The sequence below is a fragment of the Ceratosolen solmsi genome, unplaced genomic scaffold (genome assembly GCF_000503995.2).
Source record: "Ceratosolen solmsi marchali unplaced genomic scaffold, CerSol_1.0 scaffold39, whole genome shotgun sequence".
Classification (NCBI taxonomy): domain Eukaryota; kingdom Metazoa; phylum Arthropoda; class Insecta; order Hymenoptera; family Agaonidae; genus Ceratosolen; species Ceratosolen solmsi.
The window spans coordinates 2581324-2605381 of NW_011948433.1; the positions used below are offsets into that span (position 1 = coordinate 2581324).

Sequence of the window (24058 nt, forward strand, 5' to 3'; positions counted from 1 at the left end):
TTATTAGATCATGGCAAATCAAATAGTGCAAAAATACCAAATGTATAAAGGTTTCTTTATTTGGAGTTCATATTTTCTACTAGTCTTCTTTATTTTTGAATAAAGGGGTGAACTGCCGATATTCTTTCTCTTTATAGATGCAGGATAGTACTGTCGAAGCTAGATCCCGGAAGGAAAAAACCGTTATAAAATGTATTCTAGCAACGGACTGTATAGTTTTGCTTTGAAAAGTGAATTGCTCTTATGCACAATGAATGTAAAAAAAATTTTGATTACTTTGTGAAATCGGTTTTTACATAGTTTACGAGTCATGCCATACGTATCCTTTTATATGTATACGATAAATTTATAAAAATCGTTAAAAATGTTGATTGATACAAAAGAGTAAATAGAGAATTTTTATCTTTGACAATTTCATTTCCAACTTTATATATTTATTCTTTAAAATAATGGACTGCGAATAAAAGTTAAATATCTAAACAAACTATGAGCGTTGAAAAGTTTAAAAATTTTACCGAATAAACAAATCTTTAATTGTTATCATCAATAATAACAATGACCAAGGTTTTGAAATTTCCAAAGAATTAAAAACTTCATTCAAAAATGCAACGTCAAAATAAATGAACTTATGTAATGTCAAGATAAAGGAACTAGTATAGAAAGAACAAGAATTGAAGACAAAAGTAATCGTTACGAGAATCAGCGCAAACGCCCTATTCAACTAGATAAGATTATAGAAATAGTCTACGTTGCATTTCAAAAATATCTCGTAAACATCATCGAGACATACCAGCTGCATAATATCTTAAAATAATGGTTTATACAAACTTTTTTATTTGTATAAGTGTATTTGTATATTTTTCATTTGTCTATTTTATTCTCTACGAAAGTATTATTATTTTTTAATAGAAAAATCTATTTTATGAAAAGTATTACTCATTGGTATATTGAAATCATTATAACTTCGATAACAGTGCACTGATAATTCTATCTTTGCACATTTATATTCTATAATCAATTAATTATTATACATTAGCAGTATTGTTCCAATCATTTCTTTAAAATTCACTTATTATGATTATGTTCGTTTTATCGTCAATAAAATTATTTTAATTTAATTTGACTTTATAAACGCTTTTATACATATAAACACGATTAAGTGAAAAAGAATCTTAACATTAAAGACAGATTTTAAAATATATATTGTACGTAGTAGTCGGACATTGTGAAAAAAAAAAATAAAAATAATAATACCGTTCTTACAGTTAATCGATTATTAAATTCTACTTGTTCCAATGTTAGAAAGTTTTTGTTACTCATAATTGACATTTGTGAAACAATTGATTTATACAACTTCGATAAAATAACAATTATTAGAAATCAATAAAGAAATTCTAAATTTAAATTGATAATGATTAGTACGTAAGTTTGCAGATTATTGATTTTTGTCATAGAGAACATTAAATTTCTTTTACATTATTTAATTTCAATTATCTTTGAAATTATTCTCCTTTAATTTTACAGGTAAGTAATACACTAAAAGTCCAAGGTCTTTATGAATGAAATTTTATTTAAATAATACTTTACGTTATAAATCTTTAGGAAGCTTTAGAAGTATAATGTATTATAATGTAGATACTTTATATCTCGAAAATATTTGTCGAGCTACTTATTATGTACGATAGGTCATTGTTACGCTTCGTGTAATTTGCATTTTTACAAGGCAAAATTGTCCCTTGAGAGATGTACATATGAAAAATCTCTTAATGGTTCGTTTTTAAATTCTAGAGATGCATAGACGCAGCTATGAGGAGAAATGCCGCAAGGAACGAGTTACTAAACAATATGTCTAAAAATACAACCGGATCACCGTCATCAGATCTGTATGATTTATTACATTCTTTTAATTTCAACGCAAATGTTATATAAAAAGATTTTTGGCACTTAAAGAATAACATTATTTATTATTACAATAACTATTTATTATTATTATTATTATCATTATCATTATTATTATTATTATAATTATTATTATTATTAATTTTATTACAATTATAACTAATTACATTTTAATATTTTTACGGCAAGCATTATTTTATAATACGTTGTATGATGCAGCATCAAACAATATTTAGAAATTAACCACTTAAAATATTTAAATACGTTTTATTTCTAATCCATTTACTAATGAAAACTTGGAATTAAAAGTATTTTCTTGTTCCTACAAAGAAAATCTTTTAAGCACCGATATTGAAGAATAATTTCTCTTCCTAACTTCAAATCCCATTCGCACCAAGAGGATCTTTTCTTAAATAAACGTTTATCAGGATAGAGAAACACTTTGCTAATGTGGTAAAATTTTATATGGAAAAGAAAATGGTGTGTACATTTTCTATTTTATAAATTGAATTTAATGGATGTTAATAATCAGTATTTTTGTACTTACAAATAACCAATCTTCATTAAAATGATAAAACAAATATTTCTTTAAGAAATGTATAATTGGAAAATGATATCTTTTTGTTGAATACGTGGATATTCATAACTTATTTGTTCATAAGTAAAATGTTCATGTATATTTTTATAATATCAACAAACAAAAACAAAAAAAATTATCGTTTACTGTTTTAATTTCAACTTTAAGCGTTTTAAAGTAAAGTATATACTAATTGTTTCTTAATTCATCACATTTGACTTAGAACGTTATAGCGTTACTAATTTTCTTAAAATAAGATCGACGAAAATTATTTATTCGTCAGTATAATCTTACATTGACATTTTGAATAACTTACTTTTACTTTAAAATAATTAATAAATGAAATAAAAACATATTTATGCATATATATTTGAAAAAGTATAGAAAAAAAATGCAATATATTGAATTTACGAAAGTTCAAAAATTGGATCATCTCTTGAAACATAAGTGTACAAAGTTTACGTAGTTGAATTTCCAAGTACTTACAAATTTTTTTAACGTATGGAGTTTTATTATTTTTCTTTTTATCATAATTATTGAAAACTTCAATATTTCATATAGCAACTAAATTTTTAATAAACTTTTAAAAATATTATCATCCTACTCTTAGAGTTTTCAGAAAATTAAAATATAAAATGAGGCATTGATTTATTGAATTATTATACTAGCATTAGAATTCCCAATTCCAACATAATAATCTTATTTGTACTTAAAATTAATTAACAGCTAGACAAAATAAATAATATAATATAATTAAATAGATAATATTAAATATCTGTCTCAACGAAACAATAGCACATTTTAGAACACCATTAACAATAGAACATAATTATAATGATTGTGTTGGTGAATCAATGTGTTGGTGTTGTCAATGCCATATAATTAGCAAGAATAACTTAGTTATAATTGTTTGTAATTGAAATTCAAATTATACAATATTTTATTTATTATGTAATAAATATTATAAATGCGAAAAGTATCAATATAAAACATCGAATGATTTTTATATTTTTATCATTAACATTTTATAAGCATATTTAAAATATCAAATGTGACACCTAATGCTTTATTTTTATTGTATTTACTTTAAAAATATTAAACAATTTTTTGTTTATTTCTCAGAATTGTAAACATTAATTTCATCAAATTGCTTATATTTTCAATCATATGATTCTAAATATATATTTAGAATATTTAGGATAAAATTTGCAATATAAAATAATACATTGTACGTTCAAATTTTAATGCATTCTGCTCTAAATGGTCTGTAACAAAAAATTATTATTTAACAATAAAGCTTATCGAATAATAAATTTATAGTATTTTTTCAACAATTAAAAATAATTATAATATATGCAAAAATATGTATAGTAAAAGTAGTCTAGCAAAAATTACAATATAAATGCTCTTGTTGATAATTATTTTTTGAAAATGTGATGTAATGCATGACAGTTAATTCCTTGCTGAATAAGAATTAATAATATTTCAATATTCAATCATTTTTTTTACATAAATATAAATTTATCTTCTTTATTTTATTATTACTTTGTGTGATAAATTTGACGGGAAAATATAATAATAATATTAGAAACAAAAGATAGGATTGACTGTGTTTAGCTATTATAATTGTATGGGGTTTGACATTAAAGCTTTGTAGCTTAATACTTAATAAAAGAGTTTGGAAAGTTTTTGGATATATGTACTTACAAGAAAATGTACGTACTTTTTCCGTATGAAGTAAAAATAATAAACTAAGATTATTTACAACAATATAAATAAAAATAACAAAAACAAGTTTTAATTATAAATCCAATAAGTTAACTTTATATATATATATATATATATATATATATACGTATGGAGAGAGATTATTATGAGGTATATTTGTAAAATAAATAAAGTAAGAAATATTATTTTATTGACATCTTATCAAATAAATGTTAGAAATTATTGTTATTAAATAACAAGTATTTATTGTATTGTCTAATATATAATATACAAAATCAATCGCTTATATTAAAATTTCATAATTTCGATTGCCAATTCATTAATGATCATAAGTAATTTACTCCCTGGTAGAAAATTAATTAGTATGTATTTTAATATTGCAAGAAGACTTATCGTAATTCGGAAACTAATGTATTAAAATGTTAAATTAAATTTTTTATCATAGCAGTATGCGTACGCGTAATATCAAATATTGTTTATGTAATTATTTCAATTTATACAGCTACTTTCTATTATCATTCTATTACTTTAATTAAAAAGAAAAATTATTATTTTTTTTTTTTTCATTTATTACTTATATAAGAAACTCGAGCGTCATTTATAAGAACATTACAAAATTAGAGAGCATTAAATTTTTTTATTTTATTATCGATTGGGTTGCATATGGATGGGAATAAATTTTTTTTAATGCATTTAATAAAAGTCAGTAGTGAAAAATGAAAAATTATTCAAAAAGATCGCTAGAATGATAATAAAATCATATTCTGCATTTAATATCGAGTCGGTGAATAATGCTAATTTTTTTTACAATATATAATCGCTCAATTTTTCTCGTATTATTTATTTATTTCTTCATTCAAAGTTTATTATGAGTAATAATAAAAAAAAAAAAAAAAAAAAAAAAAAAAAAAAAAAAAAAAGTAAGGCGTCCGCTAAGCGTTGTTACTTAAGTAATTGTATGCGTCTACATGTACGGTTCATTCAGTCAGCTTCCCTTCGCCCCCCCCCCAACGCCACCACCACCACCATGCGACCAGCTCCGCAAGTAGCTTTTACGCTATCTCGCACTCGAAAGGTAATTATTAAAGAAGCACCGCGTCCGAATTAATCGCGAAGTTTTCTTACTGATAATTTTAGTGCCATGGCGATTAACTAGAAAAAAATGTTCCTTTACTACCGATCGGCTTGTTTCGTATCCGTAACGCGGAAGCATCCGATGACGTGATGCAATAATTTTCAAATAGTTGCGAAATTTTGAAGAGTAAATGTTCCAACCAAGCAACGAGCATTTTGAACGACTGTCTCTTCCACAATTCAAATAGTTTCTCCACAATTGAGAATTATTGAAAATTTTCATACGAGCCCTTCCATTCATTCTCTTTATATTTGGAAAATGGATTTGTTAAGAAGGAAAATCCGTTAGTTATAAGACGATGGTAGCCGGTTTTACTACATCGTTTATAATACATTACATATGTACTTTCACAAGCAAGTGGAAGGCAATAAACGTTTTATGATCTTAATAATGACAAATAATGCAAGTTATGTTGTAGCAAAATTATACTGTATGAGTAAAGTATTAATGACATAGTAATAGTAATGTCGTTTAAGCATTCAGCCCTTAATTAGAAAATATAATATAAAATGCGGAAATTATTTAATCCTTCGAGTTATCGTTTTGCCAGAAAAAATGAGAAGCCGCTATCATCCAAGGACCTTCATCTATGGACCGCCTGGCTGATAAAAGTCGTAGAAACAGCTGAATACGAGTGGGAGGACTGGCTGTTCACCTACATAGATTTCATTACCAGACTGAACGAATATCTGAAGAAAGCCAAGTTGGAAATCGAAACGAAAGCGGACTGCCCGCCAAATCGTCAGCGCCAGGTTGTAAACTTAATTACGTGGGGGGAGCTTTCGTTGAAAAAGCAATCTTCCTCTACTCCTACGAAATCAATTGGAAAAACACGTTATTTAAATTTTCATATTTTTTAATTTTTAGGAAAATGTTGCTGAGGGGATCTGTTGCGAATACAAATGCGGTAAGTGCCAAGGTTATTTTTAATTTATTAAAGAATCTAATTAATGAGAAAAATTCATTAATGCATGAATTAGTTCGCGGTTCGAAATAATATTGACATTGACAATAATTTTAGCGGCATCAAGCTGTCGAATGACTGAATGTAAACTACTATATGAGTGAGATTTATGAATTAGAAAATTTTTAATGCATACTCGCCAATTCTAGGCGTTTTATCGAATAATTCGGAGGATTTGATGGGAGACAAATGGTGGTAAACCCGAGTCGAGGCAGATTCATATATTCAAGCTTTGAATAAAAATCTTAATACCTCGAATAATCTCTAATTCTTATTTGGCTTGCGATAAAATAGTGCTGTTTGCGCGATAAGTATTACAATGCATTATGTTACGTACCTCTTATTCCTTGTTATCTAAGGGCTAAGCATAACGGTGGTCAAATATAGGATAATAAGTGTCCTGTTTACTCGTATCGGAGCAAAACGAATTACTTCCAATCTCATTGCTTTACTTTTCGGTTATTCATGGCTGCAGCTTTGTGTTCTTATGTCAATCTATAAAAACAATATTTTATGATTAATCGAATAAAAGTAGGGGCGGTTGAGCATTAAATAGGAGGGCGTACATGAATATTCATTGAAGATGAAAAAGAAAATGTATAAAATATAAAAATATTCACGCTATACATAATACTCAGAAATATAATTAATTTTTTTTACTCCATTTTGTTTTCTTTTTGTTTTTGCTTATGCTTATGCTTATGCTTTTGCTTATGCTTATGCTTATGCTTATGCTTTTGCTTTTGCTTTTGCTTTTGCTTTTGCTTTTGCTTTTGCTCTTGCTTTTGCTTTTGCTTTTGCTTTTGCTTTTGCTTTTGCTTTTACTTTTGTTTCTGTTTCTGTTTTAATATGAAGAACGCGATTTTAGCAAAGATTATTCATATAAATGCATACAATATTTATCAATTGTAATGTTGTATCATGTTATATAGGATACATTTATATGCATTTAATGTATATATGCGCACATACAGATATTTATTTATCTTTCTCGAACTAGCGTAGCTTGGCAAATATTTTTTTCACCCGAAATGGTGTAAACGTGTCATAATTTTGAAAACAGTTAAAATTTTCATTTAATGCTTTCTCAATAATTGCCAAATGTTTAAACGCTAAATACTTTATGATCTCTGTGCTTGACGTTGGTTACGAAAAATCACAGTTACTCGCAAGCTACATGAGCTTGGATTTTGAGTTCTCGACATAAAGATTACGCTTGAATTCTGTGAAGTTTCGTTATTGGAATACTGATGGAATGGAAAGGCAAATGCTAGTGACGGCTGAAAATGGGATAAAATTTTTCCCGGAAGTATGTTGATTACTGTAGCGTAATATAATAATTATAAAATTTTGTCATAAGATATTTGATTTACGTGAGTTTGGTCGATAATGCAAAACTGAGAAATGTATGCTTGCTAATGTACTTGACCGATAACTTTATAAATGATGACGTTTTTTATTAATATTAATTATAATTTTACAATCTGTTTATTAATTTTCATTATGTCCATTTGAAACAATATGTATAAGTTACTTTCAACGGAAATTATTCTCATCATTTAATAGATTAGATAAAAATAATTGAACGGAGTTCGTTAATATTATAAAAGAAAAAGAGCATTAGGTTTTGATAATGCATAAGTTAATCTTCTCCATCTATTAACCGATTTTAACAAATAATTAGGCGAACATGTCGTATTGAGAACGATGCCCTATGACTTACTCATTTTGCACTCTTAAGGAGACTGTTTGTTACCTGCTCGCTGGTTTATTCTCCGGTATATTCTTAGAAGCGAATGGCTATCGAAGTTTTCTTACTCGTCGCCTTAAGAAGGGTAGTTTATATTTATCGGAGTAGACAAATGGGGAAAGCGAAATAAAGAACACGGAAAGGCTATGTTAAAATACGATCGAACGAGACTTCGTTGATGCGGATACCCTCTTTAGGACGAGAGAGTGAGAGAGTGAGAGAGTGAGAGAGTGAGAGAGAGAGAGAGAGAGAGAGAGAGACAGAGGCAGAGAACGAGCATGAGGCGATGGTCTGAGCGTCGGATGTAAGGAGGTGGCTAGGTCATAACTCCTTAACTGGTGGTAGCAGTAGTGATGTTCCTTCTGGCTTGTTCACTCTTTGAGGATTCCTTCCCCCCCCCCTTCCACTTTTCTCGCTAAATTCGCCCCTTTTATTCCCTTTAGCGAAGCAGCGATACTTCGATCATGCAATTTTTCACACTCCGAATCCTTCCCCGGCAGTTCTTTCTCCCGATTTTGCCCTCAATCATTCTTATCTCCGTTTCCCTCCCCCTCTCTCCGATACGTTTCGCCGTCACTTTTATATATAAGGAGACTAAATGCCGAGAAAGGATCGTGATGAGAAGCTCTTTTGCTAAGAGCTCAAAAATGAGGCCCATAATATAAAATACGACCATGTTAGTTACTCACCATAAATATTATTCAATATTGGTGATAATTTTGTACTATTAAATGCAGATTCAATTATGAAAATTGGATTATGCTTGAGGTTCAAATCCTATTCAGATACTTTAGTATATTTTAATTTTTGTCTCAATCAGTAATTTCAAATAAAAAATATCTTCACAATACTTTTATTCGGATACTTCAAGTCATAATACTTTAAACTTTATGTGTTATTGAATTATTATTAATAAATTCATCAAATACTACGAGTCAATAGTAATATACACACACGCGCGCACACACACACACACACACACACACACACACATATTTTAATAAAAAATTTCATACTTTAATTTGGCATTTCAGTTTAATAAAAAATAAATAGTTCTGTTAAGTTTATTTTCATTAGAGTAAATATATAAAATCATTTGAAATACAAGTATTTAACAATAATATCAACGAGACTTTAATTCATTTATTTGGTTGAACTTAAACAATGAGTTTATATTATTATTTTTGTTATATTTTAGAGTTAACCTATATCTTAAATTTCCCTTTTAAAATTTCTTTATTTTTTTAATTTCATTTCACTTTTATTATCCATTTTTATTATACTTTTATTTTTATACCATTTTTTAATATATACATATATTATATTATACATAATTTTATTTTGAGAGTTTTTCATTTAATTTATTATTCTCTACAGATTTACAAATATTAATAGATTTTAAATTTACATAAGTCTGATCTACGAAATTAAGCCCTTCAAAATTTTTATACTTATTAAAATATTTTATCATTAAAGCAGAATTTGAAGTATTACAAAATAATCAATTTTGTACATTATTTGTAAGGCATCGAGGAGAGATTGATAATAGCATGAATACAAATGCTTAAGAACAATAAAAAATAAAAATCAATTTCAGCATGCGTTTTTTTAGTATTATATTTTAGGGATATTTTATTTTCTTTTTTATACGCATGATCAATGTACAATTAATCATGAAACTTAAATCTTAAATCTTAATTCTAAAGTCGATGGTTTCTGTGTGTCAAATATTGCATGGAAATCCATACGATTTTCATACATTCATCTATTCATATGAAATTTAAAAGAATTTTTTCAAATTGTACATTTAAGTAGTTTTTATTTAAAAAAAAAAAAAAAAAGAAAAAGAAAGATCATTTAAGACACGTGTGAAAGTTATTTTGATGCAAATCGGAATGAATTTATCTTATTTTAATCAGATAATTTATGACGTAATATATATACATTAGATTATGCACTCTCGTGTATTATTTAACTAATTTATCTGAATAGTTTCATCTAGATAATGTGAAATCGAAACATAATATATTGGATCGTTGGGTTAATATATTTTGATAAAATTTTGTGTACAATAGATTTGCAATAATTTATGAAAAACATTAGAAAAATTTCCAGGAACTTTTTAATTGAAAGCAATCTGTCGAAAATTTTAGAGGTTTGTTATTATGGAAATTCAAAAATTTTAGTAATTTATCACTTGAAAATTCGAATAACATTATCTACAGTCAAATATTACTTAAATATAGTTAAGTAATATTTACTTAAGATTTATTGCGTATAAATGAAGAAAGTTTCCGTAGTCGCAGTGATATTATTGAAATAGTTTTGAACTATATAAATTTAAAAATTCCATTTTATAATATAATTATCGAGTATATACTTGTAATTTCATTTGGAGAATCTAAATTTACCATTATAAAATACTTGTCGAATTTCTACATTACTAACATAATTTCTATAATAATTCAAGACTTTTATAAGGTGTCAAAGTGTTAAAAAAGAAAAAACAAAAAAAAAACAAAAATAAATAAATAAGTTTCCAAAGTTTAAAAATTTGCTTTTTCTAAAAAGCAGATTATAATTTTCTTCAAAAGAATAATTTATTTTTCTCCTTCTTGAAAATGTATCAGATTCGAGTATTTAAATTTTAAATAGAAATTTTGAAAAGCAATTAAAATATTTTTAATAAACTAAAGCTTATGAAATTCAAATTTGAATTTTTATTTTATGAAATAAAATTGCAATAGGTATTTGATTTACTCAATAGATTAAAAAAAAAAAAAAAAAAAAAAAAAAAAAAAAAATTAAAAATAGAATTAAAGCCACTATCAGAGTTTGGTTTAGTAGTAAATAACCGTAATGTAAATATGAAGTCGCATGTTTCGTTCGATAAACGAGTAAGTATTGGTTACCTCTTAAGAAAAGTACGTGTTTCTTCATCACTTCATCGTTTTTCAATCAATCAATCTTTTAAATGGTTGAAGGTAGGATTTACGTAAAATATAGAAAATAATTTCACAATGTCAAATAATCGTGCCTCGAAGGCTGTCAAGAATTGAATAATGAGCAAGTCACCGGATGGCGAGTACTTTTCAAGTGATTTTTTTTCTTTTATTCAATGTCATTGAGAAATTAACTGTAGTTTTTTCGATATTATGCAATTTTTTTTTTGTTTTTGTTTTGAACAGTTACTTTAATATTGACGTAATTGAAATATATATAATAAACAAATTTAATATTTCAAAAGCAAATAATTTACGAAGGATCCTCTGTGTTACGCACAAACGCTGGAAGATTAAACTTGATGAGAGAATATCGAAGATGAGAATAAGTTTGTAATAATGTACACAGTATTATATATTATATATTATATATTATATTTTATATATTATACAATATTATATGTACGTATATGGTCGTGAAATGTAAGGAAGTCTTCAGTATAACTTAACTTACTTGTTCGCTCATGTTTATGGCCAAAAGAAGAATATAACACAAACGTTTGTTAGGCTTTCTGTATAGCGGATCAGTCAGTGAGGATTTAATTTAATTTATATTTACGCTAATACAATAGCGATAACTTATGATAATTACTCCTTCATATTTTTTTTATTCTCTCTGTTTGTACAAATATTTTCGTTCATTTTATTCATGCGATTATTGCTATTGCTGATTAGTGATGCTAGCCAAAGGGGCGGGGGGGGGGCGGCGTGCTAATGTTTCCTAAGTATGTTTGTTATTTTGCGCTCTCCCACGACTTGCACTATATTTACGCTCTTTCATTATCATAAAAGCAATTTAAGTCAGAGCAACAACGAAAATATATTAATTTATTTGCAGCTATAAAGTAAATTGTTTTCTGTTTGTTTAAAGATTTAAAGACAAAGCAATTATACTTTATAGAAAAGTGAAAAGAAATTACGTATTCGTTTAAAAAAAAAAAAAAAAAAAAAAAAAACATTTTTCTCGATAAGATATGTTTCTAATCAGAGAGAAGTTTATCGATGAAAAGTTTATTTGTAAAGATTAGTGCACCGATTTTACTGAGCGAAGATCTAAAATAAATCTCAAACAAAGTTGAATTTGGTTGTAATTATAATAGTTAATTAATCGTGGTAATCTCATCATAAATCATTGAAATAATTATCTTCACATTCCAATCTAAGAAATAGTTATCTCGATGCTTAATATAATTTATCAAAATATGAAATAATGTTAAAATTACAAACAAATTACAGACAATATTGAAAGGCTTTTAAAAGAATAATTTATATTATCAAGAATATTTTATCTTAGTTTGGAAAATTATTTTTCAAATATATATTAATCATTAGCTCCTTGAATGCATATAATTACTTATTATTTCCAACTACTGATATCATTAAAATTCTGGGCAAAAGTAGACGTACGATCATGATTAATACTAATAGATCATTCAGAAAAAAAAAAGAAGAATGCTAATATCTAGCATTGTTCTAATTACATAATGGCATAAGCACATAAGCGATGCCTATTTATTATTAAACTAATTGAGTCGCGTAGTTACACTTTACTTTAGTCGAATGTCCTAACAGCGAGAAAAATGATAAGTTCTCGAAATATTATTATACATGCAATAGTTTATCATTTTCGTCCCTATCACTCGATCTATTTATATAAGCTGAACATGAAATAACAGACTCGATTTAAAGCTCAAACGGCTAAGCCAACATCCGTATGTACACGGTTATGCATTGAACAGTCACTTAATCTCGCGGTTAAAGCGTCGAAGTTAACTCTAAGGGTTTACGCTTGGCGACTGTTCCCGACATAAAACTATACTCCCTTCCTCTTCCTAGCCAGTAGGAGTGGAAAATCGCTTTATGGAACACTAAACAAATTTTATGGGCTTTTTAGAAGATTGTAGGATCAGTCGAGAATTCATTCGTGGGGCTACTTTACGAGCGCGTACTTTATCAGAAAGCGAATTTGGACCGGTTGTCTGGGCATTGGAAATGCGTTTTGCTAACCTTTGAGGTAGGCGATACCAGTCTCGGATAGTAAATTGTCGCAACGATCATTGGGCAGTCCAAGTTCGGTGGAACTGCGACTAAAAACAGCTTTCCCATGGCTACGGAAATTCTAGGCTTGTCAGAGAAGGGCTTTCTCGAAATCCTTATTTCAATTCTGACTCGGATTCCACCTATTGATTAAGATACCTTCGCACTCCTTTGACTCTTCGAAAGACCATATTTTAATCTTAAGCGTCAGTATTATCTAAAAAAGCAAATTTTTCAAGTAAGTTTTCAAGTCTAAATCATTCAAGTTATTTTTACACTGTGCATGTATTAACGTATAAAATGACGTGGTTATATGATATTTAAAATGATTCAACATTATTCTTCAGGCAAAATATAAGGGACTTATATTTAATGTCGCGTATTGACAATAAAAGTTAAATGCAATTTGAACAATATTTATTAAACACGTGATAAATTTAAATAAAAAGATGAACAATATCAATCTCTTATCACTACGTAACTTACTGCACTAACCATAAATAAATTAACGTATCAATCATTATAAAATTATCTCGATTCGTACAAATTCTAAATTCATCCTGCTTTTTCAATAATTTTATATGCCACTATGAATCAAATTTTTTTTAGCAGTGTTAATCAATAAGGTAACGTTTACTGGATTTTCGTAATAAATTCATTATGATCATTATGAGATTTATAGATAAAACAATAATTCATTATTTGAATGTCAAACACACAAGGTTTAAAACATAAATAGCGAATTTGTTTTTTTTTTGTTTTCGCGAAAAATATTATACCATTTAAAAGTCAATTGAATAAAGCTTAATCATATTCATGTGATTACTTTTAATTAATATGGATTCGCGTAAATATTTATGAATTTATGCGCTATTATTCAATTTTTTAAATTATTAATGGATCATTTTTATGTATTCAGCATCTTGTAATAGATTATTATTATTGATTTTTCTGTTTTAATAATGGCTTATTGTTTAATGAAAGTTCCACTCTGTCCTGATTTAGAAGCGGCAAATCTGCTTTCTATGTTAATACTTTAAAAATATATACGAATCATATTTCTATTATAAGTTAATTATATTATTTAACTAAACCAGTATAATTCTATAAGTTCTTTTTGTAAGTTTGCAATATATGATTTATTAGGGTATTTTCTTAAAATTATATTCATTGTTGCATTCTTTTACTATGGAGAATAAGTAAAAATGTATTCCGAATATGTACTAGTAAACTTTTTACAAAACTTTTCTCATTAAAATACAGGTGGTCATTTAATTATTCATACCATAAATTTTTTTTTATAGTATTTGATATATAAAATTTTCCAACACTATAAAATCTAATATTTCTATTAAAATTTAATCAAAGTTGTATGTATATATAAGTATATATATAATGAGAAAGTGAGAAACAAATTAATTACAGAAACATATATTTCATGTATGTTTCACAATTTTTAAATAAGCTTTTAAATCTGTTATTTAAAAACTAATGCATGTAGTTAATAAACATTTAAGAATATAATGTTTAAAAATTATATTTAAAAAATACATTAAAAAATACAATTTCTATAGAAAGAATAAGAAAATAGTTAAGTACACGAATTGGATTATTTAAAAAATTTTAGTTATCTGTTAATTCAAAATAAAATATAATTTTAAAAAATTGATTTAAGTAATTTTATTCTATTATATACTCTTGTGAAAAATAATGTTTGGTATAATATGCAATATTTTTAGTCTTTATAAGTAAGACATTTTTAAACTAATATATTGCATTATTTGAAATCATCATTAGCTAGATCTTTCAAACTTTTTTTTCTTTTCATATAATCTTTATTATTATACAGCATTCACGACAGCACAACAAATAATTTAGAACAAGTAATTACATTTCATAATTAATTAAAATTTTAAATACAGCTACATATATATATATATATATATATATATATATATATATAATTAATACAAAAACGCATTACTATTAAATATTAAAATTATAAAGAAAAATACTAGTTAATAGAAATAATAACAATAGTTTAACAATCATAATCATTTTAAATATTGATTATTGAAGAAAAGTTTTATTCAAATAACATGACAAAACTAACTTTAAGTAAGCATGAAGTTTAAAAGTGATTTTTAAATTAAATGCAAAATATGTTAAAGAAGTGGAAGTTTAAACAGCCCTAAATAAAATTATTAATTCGACATTCAACATTTATCCATTTATAAATTTCACCTATTGTAGTAATAGGTAGGATAAATTAATTTTTTTCGCGAATACCCTTTATGGAAAATATTTAGTAGATATCTAATGACAAATTCGTGTAAAATTATCAGTCATATTGATTGTAGTTTAATACTTAAATATATCAAAATAATTGTTAGAGGAATAAATTGAGAATTAATTTAATCAAAGTTTAATCGTTTTAGTAATATCTCTTACATAAAAGCTTTTTAATCTATCACATATATATTGTTTTCTAAAATAAAAAATATTCGAAAATTATTGGGATTGAAATATTGTATATGAAAATAAATAGAATTCTATATTATCTTAATTGCTCAATAGATTCGATTACCTAGTAAATGGTAAAGCAATCAAAATCTTAAATATAATTTTGTATATTTGCCTGCGAGTATCTATTTAATGCATTTGAAATAAGAAATATGCAAAAGTATGTGGAAATAATATTGAAAGTATATTCAAATTAATTATAAATAACTTTATAGTATGTAGTAAAAGTTTTGCATACATCTTATTTTAATTTAAATTCAAATTTATAATATTTCATAATTTTTTGCGTATGTATAGTTTTTATTATATTTGAAATAAAATTTGAATATATATGTGTATACACACACACACACACACACACACACACACACATATCTATATATATATGCATATATATAATTCATTTATATTATTGAAAATAAATATAAAATGATTTTTTATTATGTTTTTGAAATAATTTAATGTTTATATTTTAATTACTGAAATATAGTTTCAACATTATAAGTGCATATAAAATATAAAATTTAGTTTCACATTAATTATTTAAAATAGATTATTTTATCATATAGACTTTATTATCATAAAATATGTCAGGTTTATTGACGAAACCTTATATTAAATTAAATAATTAATGAACAGAATTATAAAATATAATTTTTACAAAACTTCTCGTTTTATATACCTGGAATTAAGTTATTTAAGATTTTTATATACTTCACTTAAGAGAATGGTTTTCCCAATTGATAAATAGTATAATAATACATTTTGTTAGTGAAATACAAAAAGATTATCCCAAATCAAGTTTATATGATGATTAAAACTGTATTTAAAAATTATTTTTTTTTTACTTAAAAATTAATTTTAATAATTATATATATATATATATATTGTAAAAAAATTTATATTAAAAATTTTCATTCTATATCATATACACTCGTTCCAATAAATTAATCAAGTTTCTTTAAAGTAATTACATTATATAATTTTATATTAAATTAAATTAGCCTCAATTATTTTTATTTGTAAACAAGCAGATGTGTAACTTTAAAAAAAAAGATTCTTAAATGACAGAGTTTTAATGTTTTAACTATTATAAAATAAAAAGAGTACAAGCTTCGAAAGAAGTATTTAAGAAATTAATTTACAATGATATTATGGTGAAAATAATGAATCGCAAATAATAAGATAGAAAAGATAAAAAAAGAAATTGTAAAACTGAAAAGTACGTATATTTGCAGATACTGATACAATTGATAATCGGGATAATTCAAAGAAAATCAATGAGGACAACGATGAGGAGGACAAGGTACGTAAAAGGGAAAAAAGCCAGAAAGCAAGTGTAATTAGGAATTTTCCATTTTTTCCATTTTTTTTTTATTCCATTTTCCAATTAATATCTTTTTTTCTATGTATTTTCATCCATCTATATATTTGAGATTTTTCCGTGTAAAATAGAAAAACAAATTTTATTCCATTACGTCTCTATAAATATGAGTTCATTACATTGCTTATTCGCTTGCATGAAATAATTTACGTTGCAAATATAATGTGTATTGCAACAAAGTTTTTAGAAGCATTCGAAAAATTTTCATTCTTAGATCATTCCATTACCTCTAAGTATATGTGGAATGGAAACAGTTGTAATGAATTTCAACAGAGAAGCAGAAAAATATGAAATTCTTTACGAAGATTGGAAGAGAATTGCTGAGCAGGTATGATTTAATCATTTAAAAACTCGTGTGTAAAATTTAAATTCTTGTAGCTTTCTTAATATTCGGTTGAGTTTATATTAAAAAAAAAAGTCTAATAATTTATAAACTGAACTTTTATTCAACAGGTAATTTAGAAAAAAAAAACACTTTGCTATAGTTTTTTTAACTTTAATTCATGTTTAATATCTAAATTTAATATTTATTTTATAGAATTTTTATAAATGAATAAATTAATTTGTTACAAAAATTTAATAAAAATTCATTGAGAATTTATCTTTAAATATGTATGTTTATTAAATGATTTAATTACAAATTGAATTTATATTTAAACTAGCTTAACGTATTATTTGAATTTTTACTTATGAGATTCAAAAGATACGAAGTATATATTCGTAGAAATTGTTTTGAATAGCTTTGAAATTTTTTTTTTTATTCTGTCCTATATTTATATATTATATGTCTACAAAATTTCTTTATGATCTATAAGTGTAATAATACATAGTATGTATAAATTAGGTAACTGTTTAGTACATAAGTGAAGTTAATAATAGAATTGTATAATAGTATAAGTATAAATAATAATAGAATAAGTAAATAATAGAATTTATTTAATGGACATAAATAATTAAGATAATTTACTATTCTTATTTTCATACTAATAAAATGGGTTTGAATCTAGGATACATAGTCATGCTGATTTTAATGAACAAAAGAAAAATGACACGTATAATAAATTTTTTATTTTATTAATAATGTAATCGATATTATTTGATTTTGATTGAATTTACGTGAATATTTGTGAATACTGAATGTACCGTCAATTCACATTTATAGATTTATTTATAGATTTAATACATAAATCTGTATTTTCATTAATATAAAAACATGCTGTACTTCAATAATTATAATAAAATATTTTCTTGCAATGCAATTGGGATGATTTCTGACAGTTTTTTTTTTTTTTTTAAATTTTATGCAATTCAGAGAGTAATGAGCGACTATAATCAATGTAAATGCACGTTTATATGAAATAAATAATAGATTTTTGTGACTTTCATTTTGATATATGAAAGGAAAGAGCTATTATATTTGTTGATAAATAAAATTTATGTATACGTGAAATTTCTAAGACCATAATTCATAATTTCTTATGTCAATTATCACAATTAAACGATGTGAATAGAATTTCAATGTCTTATTAGTTTAGAATTGATAATTTATATATTACAAAATATTTGAGCATAAGCATAATAATCTCTTAATTTGAACAATTACTAATGATTAATATCTCTTACGTCTCTTTAAAATATAAAATTTTAAGATAATTCTATTAAGTAGAAGATAATTTGTAAATTATATTTTGATTATCAAAAAAAGAAATAGTCAACAAGTTTAAGTATTAAACCAAAAAGCGATTTTTAATACTTCGACACTCGAGGAAAGCTCAATTTATTTCTAATCTAGATAATTAAGGATATCACGGGGAAGACCCTGGCATCAGGAGAACAAGAGGACTCTTCTGACGAGACTTCCTTCTTCCCATATTTAAAAGAGGAGACGTGCATTGATATAGGAATTGAGCTCGACATGGATGTGCTGGATTCGTGTGCTCCCGAGAAGATCACTTGTGACAACTGTAATTTATTTTTCAATATAAAAGATTAGATCAATATTATTAAGGGCTTATCTAACAAAATTTAAGTTCGGCAAGAATTTGTTAACTCATCAAGAAGATTTACTGACTTTAAAATCGGTAAACTCTTGCATAATGGAATATTCTCTTGTAAATTTTTATTGTCACAATAAAATAATATGATTGATATGTTTTAAACAACTAATATGATATCGAAAAATTGTATTTATTTATTTATTATTTTGAATAATAAAGTGAAAAATGAATGAAAAAAGAAAGAATGTTTATGCATTTGGAAAATCTTAATTACTATTTTTTTTTTATTTTTTTTTTATTTTAAACTTTGGCTTTTATAATATATACGAAACATATATTTTGAATTGGTTTGCAAATTTAATGCATAATAATTATTTTACTATTTGTTAGTTAAATAAATATTTCATAGTCGTTATATTTGGATACTTTATTGCGGTGATAAATTCAACGATTTTTCTTTTTTACGTAACCTCACGCGATGGCAGCTTATTTAGAAAAATAAATAAAACGTAAAATTTAAACGTATTTGTTATGTAAAAAGAAAAGAAGCAGGATTATCAAAATAAGCTAGAGTTGAAATTAAAATAATCATCTGCATTATACCGTACTTTTATATATTTCGATAAAGATCAGTGTAAAGAATGAACATTAATTGTATAAATAATTGTTATTTTATAGAATTTTAGTTTTATGTCTTTTGCGTTTAGCATAAATTGAAATTATTTAAATTAAAATCACTGACTTATCAACAATACTATAAATCGAGTGAATATCATTTATTTTAAATTTCAGTAACGTATAGAATTAGTTAAAAGTTGTATGAAACTGTTTTTTGTTTCATATTTGATCAACATAAGCATTTCGGTGAAGTGGAAAGAGAAATGATGGAGTTTTCTTTTTAGAGTCGAAATATCAAGTTAAATTCATAAATTTTTACGTGCATAATATAAACACACACACAGTAGTCTCTTCGTTTATTCTGAAATAATACTATTTTATTATAATAATAACGAATGGCGTATAAATGTCAACGTTTATTTACAAAATTATTTGTCTGTTTGTACGTATTATTCCTTAAGAAGTAGTTATTTGTAATGGTCTTTGGAATGTGTTGGCCAAATCAATAACTGAATCATGTAAATTTTGTTTCATCTCCGAATGCACGTATCAAGTTATTTACCGACTTTCAAATACTTTCTCTATAAAATAGCTAAATATTTGAAAATAAGTTTCACTTCTGTGAAAATGTTCTTCAAAAGTAAATAGTTGTATGCTTACTTTCATATAAATTCAGCATGAGCTTATATCAACATTACTTATGTAAGCTAAAGTACAGAACAACCATAAACGCTGTAAACATAAATTTCTATAGGTATTCCTCATGGTACGTGGATAAAATGTACTTTGGTGTGAGAGGTTTAGTTTTCGCGTGTGGATGGCAAGCCTCATTGTCGAGGCAACTGATAAACTTTACTTTCGGCTTTTGTTCGACGACGGCGTCGAGCAATATTGACGTTAAATAGAAGACACGCAACGAAGGTGGAGGAATAAAGTAACATATATTCGATAATATATCTAAAGTATATCGATTATAGTCTTTTTGGTTCAATTTTGGTAAAAAGAGTGTAATTGTTCACGAAGAGTGAATTTTTTTTATCACCGTCCTATGCCTCTTTCAACCGTTTGTCTTTATTGTTTCATTATTATTCTAATTAAACTATACGTTATTAAATGTAGTTGCCTAATAGACATTTCATGAATGTAGTGGAAATTCGGAAAAACATGAAAATCAAAAATATCGATAACACAGCCTCGAACTTTTATAATAGAATCTCATAAGTTTCGGTTTTAAATGATTTTAATTATAAATTATTTCAAAATTTACAGATTCAAGAAATTACAGTTTCATACATCACATTTAAATAAATATTGGAGAAATGAACATTAAAAGAAAATATTTCCTATTACCCTTGATATTATTTTCAAACTAACTAACATAAGTAAAATACTTAAGTAGACGAATTACTATGAAATACAAATATTTCTCTCATTATGTTTAATATAGTATTTTGAACTGGCATATTTTAATAATCAATTTAATAAATTTGCATGAAGAATAATTTAGGAATTTATTAAATCGATTAATTTTATAAATACATTATATCTGACGATAGTATTAAAATAAATAATATTAAATTAAATAAAATTTAAATAAAAAATACAAAATTTTTCTTATAGGTAATTTTATCTAATAACAATATTTATTTCAAATTAATTTAACTAAACACTCGTAAGATAAAATTTATATATAACATTTATTAAAATATTTGAAATATACAATACATTTTTATCAAAAAAAAATACTGATATTGTTATTTTATTTGATTAGAAATAATTAAATTGTTGCTTTTATAAATTTTTGTCGCCAAGTACGAAATAATATAAACAATCTTTTAAGGTTGAATTTAAACAGAATTAATTTTTCGATTGAATCCTTAAATTACGTTTATAGGATGATCGATATTGTACAAACATAACGAATAATAAATTCGTTTAAATCTCTGTAAACATTTACGGTTTAGATTAGCTTTTCGATATATTTGTTTATAAGAGGCTGATTCATTCGATTGTAGTTAACTTATTATGTATAATTATGTTCTCAACGTACTTTCAATTAATATTATTTGTCAATAAATAATGTTGTTACTATAGTTTTTTTTTTTTTTTTTTTTTTTTTTTTTTTAAAAAAATTTTTTTCATAAAAATATAATTCATATTGTATAGTAACAGAAATATCCGTATACTTCGTATTCTTTAAAGAATAATTTATTATGTGTAAATAAAAACAATTGATATTTAGAATAGCAGTCATGATTTCAGATGATCCAGAAATAAAAGAAAATTTTATGACTTTATTTTATAGCAGTAACATATCAGTTGTATCTATAAGAATATAATAGCATCCCACTGTTTTTAATGTAAAAAATAATTCTACGATGATGTCAGTAAATTTCCTGGTAACATAAATTTATTTATGGATTGGAGTCATTTCATTTTGAATATTTATTGATACAAATGAAAATTGAGTATCCATCATATTTGAATGAATAAATTGTTAGAACAATTTGAACGAAAGAAAAGAATTCACAGTTATTATTTTTTAAATAATCAATCGTTTACCTCATACGAGTACTTAACGTTTTAAAAATTCCTTATGAAAAATAAATGTTTGATTACATTTACATAGATTCATTTGAGATAATACAATTTTCATTCTTAATGTTACTGTTATTATTATTATTTGCATATTTATTGCCAAAATGTTATTAGTATTTTCGTTAATTTTTTTTTTAATTCTGATTACCGTGCTATATGTAGTATAAAAATGAGAAAAATCGTAGAAACAAGTTTTTTCTTTTTTAAACTCGTATAATATTATTTTACTCACAGCAATTATGTATAATTTTAACCATTAGTATTTATATTTTACAACTCTAGCTTTCAATTTTATTGCCAACTCATTAGGAATTGTAAAAATAATTATGAGTATCTGTAAAATATAAATATTTGTAAAAGTATTTAAAACATTTTTTTTCGAATATTAGATTATAAACTGTTTACATTAATCAAGTTTATACCTAATTTTAATTTAAAAATATTACTTCAATAAAAATAGTATTAATTTAATTTTAAACATTTGTAATCATACGAATAAAACATTTTTTTTTAATATAAATATGTATGTATATTACAAAAAAAAAAAAAGAAGAAGAAGTAATAATATTAAAAGTTTATATACATATCATTTATATTAATAGTAATATTTAAATAAATATTTAAATAATAAAGTCTCTTATTTCTAGTAAATAAATTAAAATCTGCATTCTATATTAAGTCATTCATTCGCTCTCTTGACTCAATTGTCGTGGAGCAATTTAATTGGCATTCTGATTTACCTACGATTCTACAAGACTTGGAAAATTCATTTTCACGCATCATTGGAGCGCAAATATCTCGTCTGTTGCTATTACATATCGATGAAGAAGCATTAATTTAAATAGAAATAATCCAGAGAAAATAAGTTGATAAGATCATTCGCATGTTGAAATTATGTCATTGTACGCTATATTGTTCGTTTCAGTTTTCTTGAAATTTATTATTTGAATAAATATGAATTTTCTTTAGTTCTATGTATAGTTAGACTTTAATAAATTATTAGTAAAATATCAAACGATGATTTTACTTATGTATTTACATATAATTCAGTATTTTCAAAATTTTTGTTTTACGCGAAACAAAATTAAATATTATATAGTTGTAATAGATTTATTATACACTTGGATTTTACGTTCATTCGAACGTTATAAAATTGAAACACGAATATCGAGTAAAGTTGGTAAATTTTTGCAATTAAAATTTACCGATGAGTATCTGAAACAAATTTCACATAATTTATTGACATAAGTAATTTATCTTTAATTTTTATATATGAATTCCAAGTTTAATTCCTGTTTAAATTGAAATTATATTTCTATTTTAAAATAGATAAAAATTTTCCAATTCTTGTTGAATAAAAGTTTTTTTTTTTTTTTTTTTTTTTTTTTAATTTGTCATAATTGTAAATGAACTAATAATATAAAGGGTAATAAATAATAAATGTGATTATTCAAATAATAACATTAATAATACAATAGTCATACAATAGTTTTTACTTTTCCAAATACGTAGAAAATTTGTATTAAAATTATTTTTCTATTCTTCATTGAGATCCTGGTAAAGTTTTATTCGATATAATGTTTGTTACAATAAAATTATTTCATTATTTGTAATGAACTATTATATAATGATAATTATGTTTTATATAATACATTATTTATTATCTTTCGCGTATAAACTAAACGCTCCAAATAAGGAAAAGTCCGCTATTGAGAATACTTACACGATGCAATGAATGTTTAATTGTATGTTTTTTTTCTACTGTTTCAAATGATTTATTCCTATTTATATGTAATAGAATTCCAATGTTTCTTTTGAAAATCAATTTTTATAAATTTTACAATTT

The 24058-nt window shown here is 24.7% G+C and overlaps 1 protein-coding gene across 1 annotated transcript; it reads left to right on the plus strand.

Annotated features, from left to right (window-relative positions):
• The first annotated feature begins 741 nt into the window (after positions 1-741).
• Positions 742-19060, plus strand: LOC105364633 (uncharacterized). Its single transcript, XM_011502612.1, has 7 exons — positions 742-816; positions 1789-1883; positions 5890-6091; positions 6207-6246; positions 16854-16921; positions 17214-17327; positions 18792-19060. Exons 1-7 carry the CDS (start codon positions 814-816, stop codon positions 18990-18992), a joined length of 723 nt encoding a protein of 240 aa, XP_011500914.1. The 5' UTR covers positions 742-813; the 3' UTR covers positions 18993-19060.
• The last annotated feature ends 4998 nt before the right edge of the window (positions 19061-24058 follow it).

What these genes read in the sequence shown, in the direction of transcription:
- LOC105364633 (XM_011502612.1), top strand. An exon ending in CGCCAAATCGTCAGCGCCAG is followed by an intron (nt 6,092 to 6,206) that starts GTTGTAAACTTA and finishes TTTAATTTTTAG; the next exon opens with GAAAATGTTGCTGAGGGGAT. An exon ending in ACAACGATGAGGAGGACAAG is followed by an intron (nt 16,922 to 17,213) that starts GTACGTAAAAGG and finishes TTTCATTCTTAG; the next exon opens with ATCATTCCATTACCTCTAAG.